We start from the raw sequence: 14,127 nt of genomic DNA on the forward strand, positions 1-14,127 counted from the left end.
CAGTTTCATTTATAATGTAAAAAATAAAACACAGCTCCTTATTTTTTATTCAAACTGAAGGCAAAAAACAAGGTCAGTTATATTGCTTTTCCCGGATTTAAAATCTTTTTGACTCGCTGCAAAAAAAATGATTACAATTTAGTTAAGTCAAGTTAACCTAATTTGTTGTTTGAGTTAGGTTTGAATAAAAAATTAGGATGAAGTTACGGGAGAAAAAACTAAAGTGAACTTGTTTCATAATCAACACTTTTCCAAGTGTTTAATTGAATAGAGGGACATCACATGATCAAAAATAAATAAATAAACTGTACTTTGAGTCATGAATATGCTGCTCTTTAAATTAGAGCGGCAATTTACATTAAGTGTTCACTAACCACACTGTAATAAAATAGTAATTATATTGTTCATATTGTTGTATATTTACATTGCACATTATTGTGGAAATAACACGAATAATGGTTAGTATGTTGCTTTGCTGAAAAATGTATTTGGGAATTGCTTTAGGGCAAATATTAGGGCTCTTGGGCTAGAGATGAATTCTAGAGAAGTATATAGTATATGGAGCAAGTACTGCCGGAAAGCATGTATTTATTCAATTTCAACTGCCCATGAAGTCTCTTGTCTTGCAGAATAACATTATTCATTTGTTTCTTTTGCAGACCGAAAAATGGTGGAAAGTACTGCCTCGGTCGAAGGATGAAGTTTCGATCTTGCAACTCTGACCCTTGTTCCAAGTTAAAGAAAGACTTCAGAGAGGAGCAGTGCGAAGCATTCGATGGAAAGCATTTCAACATTAATGGTCTACCTCCAAATGTGCGCTGGGTTCCCAAGTACAGCGGACGTAAGTCATCTCGCAAAATTCTCATTCAAACCTTTTCGAAAGGTGTGTACAGTTTCTTAAAAGTCAAATCACCGGTAACTTTAACTGATCCTTTTTTATTTATTTTTTTTATTCCCCTTGACAGTTTTAATGAAAGACCGCTGCAAACTCTTTTGCAGAGTTGCTGGGAGCACAGCCTATTATCAGCTCAGGGACAGAGTTATTGACGGTACTCCATGTGGACCAGATACTAATGATATCTGCGTACAGGGTCTTTGTCGGGTAAGACATTAAACAATGATTTTGTATTAAACAATATAAAGGAGTGCCTGTTTACTGTGGGAATGGAGTTTTCTGAAGGGCCACTGCAAATGATGAGCTCTTGCTGGATAGAATGGCATTGTACGAATTCGAATTTACCAGCACATATCCTGCTTCCTACTATGATTGCTATGGCATTAATTGGCATCAATTTCATATAAGTAAGCTGGAAGCTGCCTGCATTACCCTTTTCATAAAATGTTCATGTTTGCCATACATCAGTCACTCTTTTTAAACAATATTCCTCAGTGTTTTGCCATGTTTTCACTTTACTTTATTCCACCATGTTGTGCTTTTCTCTTCAACTTAGATTTTAAATTGAATTGTATTTCACATAGTTTGGAAAGTTAAATCATCCCACAGTAAAGTATAATGTTGTAATGCAAGTCCTGCACATATTCCTTTCTTTACAGCAAGCTGGATGCGACCATGTGCTAAACTCAAAAGCAAGAAGAGATAAATGTGGTGTGTGCGGTGGTGATAATTCTTCTTGTAAAACAGTGTCAGGCACATTTAATACAGTTAATTACGGTAAGAGGAAAGTATATTATTGGGATGTACTATTCTTAATATCACTTTCATAAAAGGGTCTAATATATCAGTACATATTTAGATTAAATGAAATAGTAAACATTGACACTTTCCTTTCAGGATATAACATTGTTGTACGTATTCCAAGTGGTGCTACCAATGTTGATGTGCGCCAGCACAGCTACTCAGGAAAACCGGAAGATGACAACTACCTTGGTAAGTTTGTTAAAATATTATAGCTTTTATAGTTGTAATCAGGAGTTACTTCTGTGTTGTAATTTTTAAATAATTCAAAACTGACAAGTACTATTGCACTATGTTAGTCCAGCCCAGAATTCAGGGTGTACAGAGGTAGTTTATACTCATACAATAACAATGCATCATATTGAGAAGTTGCTTATTATCTGCAATTGCTGTAAAACCATTTTACAACAATTGAACATTCGGTTCAGTGTTCCCTAAGATTGTATAACTTTTGTAACATATATATATATATATAATATATATATTCCTTTTGTATAATATATATATATATATATATATTTTTTTTTTTAAGTTTCCTTAATAGTTTATTGCATTACTTTGCAGATGCTTAACTAATGATAGTTTCACTTGCAGGATAATTGAAACAATTATTTTCAACTTTGTTAAGCATTAATGAATCATGATGCAGCTCTTAAGTTCAAAATGAATTTTGACTTTGAGCAGTCATGAAGGGAACAAGAAATGAACAAAATGCAAAGGCACTGAGACAAGTTTTTTTGTTCATCTGTGCATTGTGTGTTTAATCCTAGTGGGTGATTAAGATCTAGAGGATTGAAACACTACTACCTCTCTACAAATGACCCAATTAAAAGTAACAGGATTAGATACAGCCTTGTGACTAAAGCAATATATACAATCTTTCAACGTTTAAATCACTGCTGTATCAGATTACAGATGTGAAATGCTACATTTTAAATTCAGTTACAATACAAAACATGTATTTGAAAGTGTGATCCAGTACATACTTAAGTGCAAGTGGTTATGTGGAGCATTTAAATATGCTAATGAGGGCCAGCCTGCATATGCTTATTTACACTTGACTAAGTGTGAAAAATGTAACCTGAGGGACTGTGGAGAAGCAGCCTTTTCACATTGTAAGAGCAAAGTGATTCTTCCAACCCCAGAAGGTTTAAGGTGTAACCCTTTGGTTGAGTTTGTTTTGTAAACCTGTTCAAAAGACAATTAAGACACCTCAACAGTTTGATGAGTTTCTAACATGCATGTCAACGTTTAGTAGGATGCACAGCACTTTATCTGATTTATCGGGGATTTCAGTATTTTTTCAGTTGTCTTGTGTGTCCTAACATAGCTTGACTTATTTAACCAGTTCTTATGTCTGGGCTGTGCAGCAAGAAACGTTGTATTAGTATAACTGTGATGGGTGAAATGGTGGGGAAAGTAACTCAGGAAATTAGCTACATAATCACATTAGTGTGAATTTGTGCAATAGACTGCTGTGTTACAGGAAACCACTCAGATTTGTTTCCAAAGCATGATGGTTGTTTTTTGTCCCAATTAAATACACCATTTTTTACTTGTTTAAGAATTTTGGTCAGAACATGAACCTCAAACAGTTTACATATTTATTAGTTTAAAGTCACAATTTTGCTAGTTATAAAAAAATAAATTTTTTATTGTACTATATAACCTGAGGAATCTGAAAGCGATGTTTTGAAGTACTGGTACAAATAACTACAATAATCTTGAAAGAAAGTCATTTAATTTCACTCTTCACTCGCATTGGGTCACTGTTGTATTTTATTTTTCCTCTTAACAGCTTTTTCCAACAGCCGTGGAGAATTTCTTCTAAACGGAGAGTTTGTTGTTAGCATGTTTAAAAGGGAAGTTAAAGTAGGAAACACTGTAATAGAATACAGCGGTTCCGACCACGAAATAGAACAAATCAACTGCACTGATCGCATTGACGAAGAAATTACAGTTCAGGTAATGCTAAAAATTGGGTCAAAATATTTGTACAGTGGTTCTTTTCATAAAGTTTTATTTTTTTATTTTTTTTTATGTTCCAAAAAAAAAATATTAAAAGCTTTCCCATGGTCTGTTTTTCACTACTTTTTTTTTAATTCAGGTTTTATCAGTGGGAAATTTATACAACCCTGATGTACGATACTCGTTCAATATTCCCATTGAGGACAAACCACAGAAGTTCTTCTGGGATCCATATGGTCCTTGGCAAGAGTGCAGCAAGCATTGCCAAGGTATGTAGCGAGAATGATGAGCTGCAGAGAACTGGATGCAGCCTACAATAGGATTATGTGACTCTTTTGAGCTAAAATAATAGATGGTACAGCTATGGCCAAATATTTTGCATCACCTACAATTTTTGGATATATCTAGTGTGTATGAACATAATTTAGATATTTATTTAACAACATGTAATCCAAAAAACTACAAAATGATACTGCAAAAGTCTATCAGAAGCCATAATAATAGTAAGTACAGTCAGCTCCACATTATCGGGAAGCCTCAGGAGAAGTAAAAATATCCTGAATAAGCAACCTTAGTGAGAAGAAAAAAAATGAAGTCGCATAGCATTATGATTAAATGTTAAACACGTCATTTAAAATATGCATCGATTGTTGATTTTTTATTCCTAAACAAAATTAATCGCTGTTTTTTATTTCTAAATGAAATGAAAAAGAATGAAATCAAATCTTCTCACAAAGCGAGGCACCTGCAATGTTGACCCCCCAGCTTTCGTTGCAACACCAGCTGATGAAACCACAGGAGACTCCGGCTCCTTCAACGTGGTTTACGCAAGGCACAGTGTAATCACGTACTCACTGCACTGTGCTCTGCAAACCTGTCTTACTCAGAAAAGCTATCCCTCTTCATCATTTGAAAATAATGTATCCCAATTAAAACAAAGTGACATCCCAATTAAATTAGATAAATAGCACTGGGAAGAACCGTCTCCCAGAGTTGTATCCCATTTAAGCAGAAATCCCGATTTCTCAGTATCTCGATTAAGCGGCACCGACTGTATTTTATTTTAGATTTCGAAATGTCAATTGTTCTTCAGTTTTTGTCAGTTTTTCTTTATAAAGTAATGTAATTCAATATGTTAACGTAACATTATTCATCAGGTTTCATTCGACTTTATGAAGAAAAATTAGTTAATTCTATAGAGTGATGCAAAACTTGTGCTGTATGTATTTGATTCCAGCAATTGCAGAGATCTGTATAGAAGTACCTTATAATATATGTTAGTCAATCCGCAGTATTTGTTCTCCTGTATCTGCTACAGTGGTTGTGCAATGTCCCAGTAATGTCCCGCTAATTGTATTGTTTGACAACTGTTATAGCTGCAATAAAAAGAAGGAAAAAAAAGAACTGATTATAACAATCAATGTGGTCAGTCACAACTTTTCTGGGAGGAAAACTTATTTTGGAATATTGGATTTATATCAAGTAAATGAAAATGAAATAAAAATGTAACCCCTGTTATCTTATGTGCTTCTTGAACAGGTGAACGCAAAAGAAGACCTCTTTGTAGCAGAGAGTCTGATCGTGTTGTAGTTTCTGATCAAAGATGTTTAGGATCTCTCCGCCCCACTCTGGTAACTGAGCCTTGTAACACAGAATGTGAAATCAGGTGAGGCACCATGCTAATTCTTCATTAAATAAGTAAGAGCTACAATGGTTGTGCTTTGTCATGTTGGGGTAGATTTACTAAGCATATGCTTCGGTGAGACTTAAAACAGTTTAAGTCACCTCAACTGTTATTATTAATAATAATAATAATAATAATAATAATAATAATAATAATGTTTGTACTCTGACAAAAGCATAATGAATAAAAGCATAATGATTCTATAGTACCCTGATAAAGCTTTCTAACGTGTTGTGCAACAGGTGGCACATAGAAAGGAAAAGCGAGTGTACAGCTCAGTGTGGACCTGGTTATAGGACTCGAGAAATCTACTGTGCAAAGCACAGCCAGTCAGAAGAGAAAACAGAAAAGATAGATGACCGATACTGTAGCAATCAACGCAAGCCAGATGAAACGGAAGCATGCCAGGGGGAATGTAACATAGGAGTCTGGCGATATTCTTCTTGGACAGAAGTAAGTAAACCGCACTCCATGTTCCATTGCTTTCTTTAACTTACCCACTGCAAAGCATGGCAACAGATGGAAAATAATCTGCTGTTTGTTTTTGATTCAGTGCTCCAAAAGCTGTGGTGGGGGTACCAGAAGAAGGGGTGCCGTGTGTGTTAGTTCTCTGGGGTCAGTCCTTGATGAAAGCAAGTGCAGTCAGCAGGATAACCTTGTCACCCAGAAGTGCAATGAATTTGTGTGCCCACAGTGGAAAACAGGTGACTGGTCAGAAGTAAGTGACATTTAGACATTGTTTATCGGTATATGTAATCTTGTTGTTCTGCCAACATTTGAGACTTTGGGGTACTAAAAGTTACTAAACCGGAAAATAAACAAATCAGACTTAAAATTTATTTAGGGGCTTGTAAGTATTTTTAAGTTGTTCCTGACTTGTTTTAGAATTGGCCAGTGATGGTTTGGAGTGGATTGCTTTGAAAATCTGGACCTTTATGTATTCCTTTCAGGTTTTTTTTTTCAGCCCCTTTTAAAACCTTATTTTGGTGTCATGGTTACCAGTGTTGGATTGATGCTGCAACGTGGAGCTGGACAGCTAGGTTGTCTGGCAGGAACAAGAATTTTTATTTTTCCTGCTTTTCAGACCTTGAGTCCTCTGGCCACATTCACTTGAGTCATTCATGCTGTGGAAGCAACTCAGATATAATTAGATTACTTCAGTTTTTGGCAGTTTAACATAACACTATTCCAGTAATGTTTATCACAGTATTTGTTGTGTGGTGGGTCTCTGCTGGCAGTGGTACCCCAGAAAGGGATATTAATGCAGGTGTTGTCGTTGTTTCATATTCTCACGATGTGGAGTTGTGTTTCCAGTGTCTTGTGACCTGTGGGAAAGGGCACAAACATCGGCAGACCTGGTGTCAGTTTGGAGAGGACAGGTTAGATGACCAATTGTGCGACTCTTCATCTAAACCAGTATCCATGCAAACCTGTCAACAACAGGAGTGCGCAGCATGGCAGGTTGGACCGTGGGGGCAGGTCAGTTTAAAATGCCCTTGTTTGTTGCCTTGTAAAGGAGTTTTCATATTTTATACCAAAGCTATAATATACATTTACAAAATTAAACCAGGCAGATTTTCTAATCAACAAAATGAAAACCTTTCAAACTAAAGAAATGAAGTGTCATGGAAACTGTGCTTACCACGAAACATGATTACTTCTCAAAATACTGCATCTTATCTTAAATGCAGTGTGCAAACTTCCAATAAGTACAAAAGTGTGACACAGATTATGCACTCGCATACCATAGAATTGGCAATCATGTTCAATGTATATTTGAAGACATTAAATGAACCATGTGCAATTCCAGCTGAACTGGCGCCATGCAGGTTTGACCTCGTTTCACTCAAACTGGTCAAGTAGAAGAATGCGGCATGTGCTGAACTTTGATTTCTAAGTGGGGGAAGAAGTACAGTAACTTCTATGAACTTCTCTTTCCTTTCATGTTCCAGCCATTGCTTTTAACATTTGTGTGAGGAAGATATGACAGGCGATTGTTGCTATAAACATTTTAAAAAGTGCATTGTGTTAGAAAGGGTGTATAAATGATTTAGTCCTTTTTGTTTTCCTTGTTGCTGCTTGCAGTGCACAACCACATGTGGCCAGGGCTACCAAATGAGAGCAGTTAAATGTGTTGTAGGATCATATGGGTCTGTCATGGATGACACTGAATGCAATGCAGCTACAAGACCAACAGATACACAGGTAAAACCACCCTCCTTTCATTTACATTTTATCTTCATGTTCCGCCCATTTCTTTCATGCACTTGGTAAAGTTACTTTCTCCATCTATATACCCAAATCTAATTCATTCTAATGTAATCCTTATTTCTGATACTCCGTTTTAGATGGGTTATGAATGAACCCTGCTAACTTTTGTTTGATGGGGGAAATAAGTGGAAGTGTTGATGCAAACAAAAGTCAAGGAATGATTCAGCAAAATATTTAATTTAACCAATCTACGATCAGACCTGTAACTTCTGAGTGAAAAGATACAGCACAGCTAGTAAGATACAAAAAGGACACTGTTTGCGAGTTGTAATAATCTAGGAAGCAGTGGCGGGTAATTAAAGCTGAGCAGTGGCAGTTGAGAGGCCCTGGGTTTGGTTCCCAGTTCAGCCACAGGCTTTCTGACCTTGAATAAGTCACTTCACCTCTGTGTGATTCCAGCCATTCACCTGTGAAGCTGGATGCAAGCGGTAGATTATACTGCATGCATGAAACAACTGTTTGAAGGGGTACTGCTTGCATTGCTGGAGCATCTAATATGAAAAATGAATAAGGTTTGCCTAAATGAGTCTTGCACTGTGTGGCATTTTGCAGAGAACCTAGCAGAATCATTTATTACCTTTGCTTAAAGACTCCATCCTACATGAGTCCCTGCTGTGGTTAATGTTTGATCAGCTGGTTGTACAGTTAAAGCAGGTTAAGTTAATAGTAAACTGTTGCAAAGCTTAATATATGGTAATACGTTTCCCTATATATATATTTATTTAACCTATTACCTGCCTCTCATTACCCTAAATTCCCTTTATGATTGTATGTTGGTTTTCTCCATTGAGAATACATTATAAGTAAACCATTAATTTTAGTACATCTGAATTTTTACAGGACTGTGAAATGACTGTGTGTCCCGCTGCACAACCAGCTGTTCCAGAATCAAAACCACCATCACATGGGGGCCACAGAACTCAGTGGAGATACGGATCCTGGACCCCAGTAAATACATTTTAAATCCTGTTTCACACTTAACTGTCTATCTGAAATTGACAAGCTTTCAGAATACTATTTTTTTTTTTTTAACCTAAAATGTTAATACGCCTGTGAGTAATTGAGAGTTAATCCACTGGTTCTTTTTTCAGTGCACTACCACATGTGGAAAAGGCACCAGACTGCGATATGTCAGCTGCAGAGACAATCTAGGTGGAGTAGCTGAGGAGTCTGCTTGTTCCCATCTTCCCAGGCCCCCTGCCAGAGAGGCATGCTCTGTTTCATCTTGTGGACAGTGGAAGACACTTGAATGGACTTTGGTAAGAAATAAAGTAGTTTTTAATATAAATATAGTTTAATTTAGATTAAATGGGGAAATGGCAACACTTCATAGTGCCAGTTGATACGAACTGTGTCAGTTATGATGAATTGATTATAATATTGTAATATTATAGTTTAGATATTATATTTAAATTCCTGACAACATTGTAAAGTGTTACTGGTGAATATACTGCTTGGACATTATTGGTGTTACCGCATGTCCACTGACAAGAAATTGACCAGAAAAAAGAAAATCCTAAAGCGATCTATTTTATATTTTTGTATCAATGCACATAAAAACATATGGCTGAACAAGATATGGCTGTGAAAGAATAAAATGGTTTATTTAATATACTTGTTATACAAAAAAGGGCATAGTTTGGTATTCATTCTGGCAACACTGTGTATGCATTTCTGGCCTTGGACTTCGTCTTGCATGTTTATCAAAGTCTTTGGCACAGGTATTGATTTACTCCCTTGACCTCGCAGACATTGACCGTGAAGCCAACTCTACTTTAAAATTTCTTAACAAATATTTACATTGATCTGCGTTTGTTTGAGTGTTAGCCAGGTTTCTCATTTGTGACAGAAAGGGTAATTTTGTAACATGTGTTACAAAACATATTAAAAAAAGTGTGTTGCTTACAACAAAATATACGACTATAACTCTAACTCTTAAGCATCTGTATCTCCACTATTTTGATTTGAACCCTTACCAAAATATTCAGTCTCTCCCTATCAACTCACTGATAGCTGTAAAACTATAGAAACCAGACAAACCAGTCAAGTCATTTTTAGATTGATGTGAGTCTTTTATTTATTTATATATTTTTTTAGTGCTCTGTAAGCTGTGGTCAGGGGAAGATGACAAGGCAAGTGGTCTGTGTGAATTTCAGTGATCAGGTTGTTGACGTGAGTGAGTGCGACCCAGACGATCGTCCAGCATCCAAACAGGAATGCGCCCTGTCTCAGTGTCCCTCTCAATCTGACCAGGGGAGATTACCCACTCATCGACCCCCGGGCCGTGCATTTCCCCCAGGAGCCCACCAATGGAGAATAGGACCTTGGGGAGCAGTGCGTACATTTTTAAATAACAAAAATTATACTTGTACACGTAATTGCTTTTAGGTGTGTTTTTATCCTTTTTTAGTGTTGTCAAACAAAACATTTTTATTTGGTATTCTGAAAAACGTAAGTATTGAGATTGCTTTTTGTAATTTTTCTGACAGTGTTCCAGTACTTGTGCCGGTGGATTCCAGCGGCGTGCTGTTGTGTGTCAAGATGAAAATGGCTATGCGGCGAGTTACTGTGATGACAGGACCAAGCCAGTGGAGCAGCGATCTTGTGAATCTGGTCCCTGCCCTCAGTGGGTCTATGGTAACTGGGGAGAGGTAAGATTTGTGGTACTCTTTGTCAGAAATATACTAAAGTTCATAATAACAACTAACGATTCTGAAACAGCCTCGCTTCCTTGCAAGTTACATTAAGTGACATATGCTTCTTCCCAACACAGATCTGGAAATTATTTCAATGTAATTACACAAGCGTTTACTTAGGCTGATGCATTCCAACTCCTCAACTGTCTCCCTTTTCTACCTAAGAGGTATAGAGTGGAAATCTGGTGCATTAGCCCACTATAACACTTTTTTGAATACAGTAACACAAGGTTTATCGAAACAGGAGGGTGGGAAGCTTGACCCTGAACAGAGGCAATGTTTTAGTTGGGCACCATTTTGCTCAAATAATATGGGGTCAGAATTTAACAGTCTGGCAGTTGATCCAAAATGTTGCCAACAAAAACTCTGCCTGCTGCTTGCATAAGCTACCTTTTCTATAAAGCTTGCTGTAACTCAGGTGTCTAATATGTGTGCGTGTAGCTTTTTTATTATTTATTTATTTATTTATTTATTTATTTTTATTGAAAGATCGGCAAATTTGTTTGCAGCAATACATGTTTTCTGTCCTTCTGCTTAGTGTACACAGTCATGTGGTGGCGGAGTCAAGACCAGACTGGTTGTGTGTCAACGGCCCAATGGAGAGCGATTTAATGATCTGAGCTGTGAAATTCTTGACAAACCTCCAGATCGGGAGCAGTGCACGTCTCAGGCTTGTCCTCCAGATGCAGGCTGGAACACCAGTCCTTGGAGTTCGGTACGGCCATGAATATTTTTATTCTGCAGTCGTATACAGTTTTTCTAAAGACAGGATTTTTTCTTTGAAACAGTGTTTAAGCTTGTACATAAAAAAAGAAAAACAGTGCACTTAATTTATAGAAGGCCAGTAACATGCAGGGTAAAGTACTGTGACTTATTTCGACTTCCATGTTCACTAGGTTCATATTTACACTCTGTGGCATTTAAACATTGATTTGTTAATAATGCTTTACAGTTGAAACCTGTATATCTACTTTATAATTTGTTAAGCAAGCAATTGCTTAATTCATGTACATAGTTCACAATGCAAACCATTGCTCAGCTTGCAGTTATGTAGCAATAGCAAACTTATTGTGGAGAATGATTGTGCCTAACGAGCAAAAAGTAGTTTTTTTTTTTTTTTTAATGCACACTGAGTGTATTATATACATATTTTATTTTCTACTGTTTGTATATTTGAAGGAATCAAACAAGTAATGTATTTGATCACACTGTAAAGACAAGATTCTTCATATTAGTATAATAGTTGTAAAAGGTAAAATAAGTGTTGGCATATCCAACATTTTAAAGCACTTTAAAGCTCTCTATCTATCTATCTATCTATCTATCTATCTATCTATCTATCTATCTATCTATCTATCTATAATTTGCTACTTGCATTTGTAAATATATAATGTTGATGCTTTGCCTTGCCATACCTCACTTGAAACAAACAAAAAACAAATGTAACCATTATTTTATAATGCTCCAGGATTTTAATGGTCCTTCATAACAAGGGAGGAACAATGTTGTAAAGGACATTGTGGGTGCTGTTATCGTTTTTTTTTTTTTTTTTTAATGTATGCACGCTGACATTTAGCACACTTTCCTACCACATTGTCTACCCTGCATTGGTGTTTCAATGGTATTTAAGCGTGGGTAGAGAGACTAAAATTAAGATAGTTTATTTCACTTGTTTCAGATTAGGAAATCCGTGATAGTGCAAGGATTTTGCTGTTGTGTTTCAATACCACTGTATCCAATTGTCTATTGGCAGTTGAAACAAGATTTTTTTTTTTTTGTTGAAGCTGCAAGCAGAATCTTCCTTGTAACCGTGTTTTACTAAACTTTGAAAGATGAAGAATAAGGAGGACCAGCTTTATTACTGACTATCAAACACGAAGCCAGTCATTTGTGTCTACCTCATTATCAAACTTCACTTGTCCACTTTGCTTGAAGTGGGCAATGGGCTGGTTAAACTGAACTCACAAGCGAAAGAGCGGTATTACTTGGAACGTTGCAGCGAATTCACAGTAACTTCAATCTTTGAGACACATAATTTAAAACAAACTTCAGTATTGGTTGAATTGTTTCAGTTTCATGGACTTTTTATATATTTATGTAATTGTGTATTTATTTTTTACTTGGTATAATAGCAAAATATATATAATATATATATATATTATATATATATATTTATAAAATATATATATATATATATATATATATAAATATAACGTATATATATATATATATATTGTATCATTTTACATTGTTTAATGTTAATGTCAAATGGTAACAATTAAAGAAAGGTAGAATAATGAGATCAAATGTTTCTTTTGCTTATGTTTGCTTGGATGAACTGTACACGTCACTCACATAGCATTAAACACAAAACCCTGGAGTACACAGAAGTGAATGTACTGCATGTATGCTGCATGTAATGTGTGTATTGGAAGTCTGAAGCCAAAGACAAAAAAAGAAGAACATAATTTACAAAAAATTCACATACGTTCAATAGGAAGTTCCTCCTCAACAGCCCATTGAGAAAATGTTGAAGTTCCCCCAAACTGGACAATCTTGATTCTGCTTCTCTCTTCTTTTTACATTCTTGCTCAAAGAAATTAGTTTACAGCCTGTTTACAGATTTCTGAAGCGCCATGCATTGTTTTGATGCATCCACTGCTAAATCAGTTCAGACTGGACCGTCCCCATCATGTAACCAGTATGATACCTCATCTGCACAACACAACTAAATAAAAACTAAATCACTTGCTGTGTATTGATTGGGATTCTCAATAATTATATTGTTGAAATACAATTTAAAGTGGATGTGGTGCGTCCAGTACAGTATGGCTGGCTTGTAAAGTGTATTGTTGTAATGTTTCACATAAATTAACTTCATTGTTTAGTATTTAACATATTTAAGTTTTTAATAATTGCAGAATTACTTTTGTTTCTTGGCTTCTTAACTAAAATAATTTTTTTAAAGGCTGAGTGTCATTTTTTTCATTATTAAATTGGTCAAAACGTATTGTGTGTGTTACAATATGAACTGCAAAACTGAAAAAGGTTAAAAAAAAAAAAAAAAAAAAAACATTTTGTTCTAATAATTCTGTAGTATGGAAACCTCTAGCTAATTAACTAACAATAGCAGTAATATAAAGTAATATCCATACAAGTAACTGCACATTGCATTGCACAACTGCATTTTCTGATTGTCCAAATGTGAGCTTGTTGGAAGTCAGAGCAGGCTTTTCATAAGAACTGCAAGACCCGTCATGCCACTTCAGTCTCGGTGAGAGTCACTTGACTAAACGTAGATTTTCTCAAATAGAATTGGCTTCCTCTGTACCCAAAGGCCAGCAGCTTCTTTCTGCACATTCTTGGCTGCTGGGCGTGCAAAATACTCTTGGTCAATTGGATTGAGGTGACTGTGTCTTCATTCACAATGGATGAGGTAACACATATTGTATCTTCCATCTGGTTCCTGCTTCTGAAGGCCTCTGAGGAGCACTGTAACCACATGCATGTATTTTAAATGTTGAAATAGTTGGACTTTGGCAGAACTGGCTCTTTCAAGCAATTATTTAAGGGTAGTGGGAAATCGATTATGTTGCAACTGCAGTGTTAAAACCCAGCATACTTCATATTCTAGGAAAGAAAATATAGAGACTTAGTTCAGTTATCTTCTTGGCATATTCGTGGAACTCTTGTGGTAGAAAACAGAACTGAAATCTCTTGTTTGGCAGTAAACTGAAAGGCTTTGGCCTTGGCTCTCATCTATCTCTAAATACAGCAGGGTAGCTATGAAAATACTGTAGGGAACACTGCAG

The 14,127-nt window shown here is 36.0% G+C and overlaps 1 protein-coding gene across 1 annotated transcript in view; it reads left to right on the forward strand.

The window, feature by feature from the left end:
* LOC121329340 (A disintegrin and metalloproteinase with thrombospondin motifs 9-like) overlaps positions 1-14,127 on the forward strand; it is a 44,065-nt gene that overhangs the window by 11,627 nt on the left and 18,311 nt on the right. Inside the window, exons 13-28 of the mRNA XM_041274898.1 lie at positions 660-841; positions 966-1,102; positions 1,555-1,672; positions 1,793-1,888; positions 3,495-3,661; positions 3,804-3,933; positions 5,204-5,330; positions 5,591-5,801; positions 5,902-6,066; positions 6,663-6,827; positions 7,434-7,553; positions 8,460-8,567; positions 8,711-8,878; positions 9,717-9,953; positions 10,109-10,270; positions 10,854-11,030. Of these exons, the coding sequence (XP_041130832.1) occupies positions 660-841; positions 966-1,102; positions 1,555-1,672; positions 1,793-1,888; positions 3,495-3,661; positions 3,804-3,933; positions 5,204-5,330; positions 5,591-5,801; positions 5,902-6,066; positions 6,663-6,827; positions 7,434-7,553; positions 8,460-8,567; positions 8,711-8,878; positions 9,717-9,953; positions 10,109-10,270; positions 10,854-11,030 (2,470 nt within the window). The remainder of the gene's footprint in view (positions 1-659; positions 842-965; positions 1,103-1,554; positions 1,673-1,792; positions 1,889-3,494; positions 3,662-3,803; positions 3,934-5,203; positions 5,331-5,590; positions 5,802-5,901; positions 6,067-6,662; positions 6,828-7,433; positions 7,554-8,459; positions 8,568-8,710; positions 8,879-9,716; positions 9,954-10,108; positions 10,271-10,853; positions 11,031-14,127) is intronic.

This window comes from Polyodon spathula, chromosome 16 (genome assembly GCF_017654505.1).
Source record: "Polyodon spathula isolate WHYD16114869_AA chromosome 16, ASM1765450v1, whole genome shotgun sequence".
In the NCBI taxonomy this organism is placed as follows: domain Eukaryota; kingdom Metazoa; phylum Chordata; class Actinopteri; order Acipenseriformes; family Polyodontidae; genus Polyodon; species Polyodon spathula.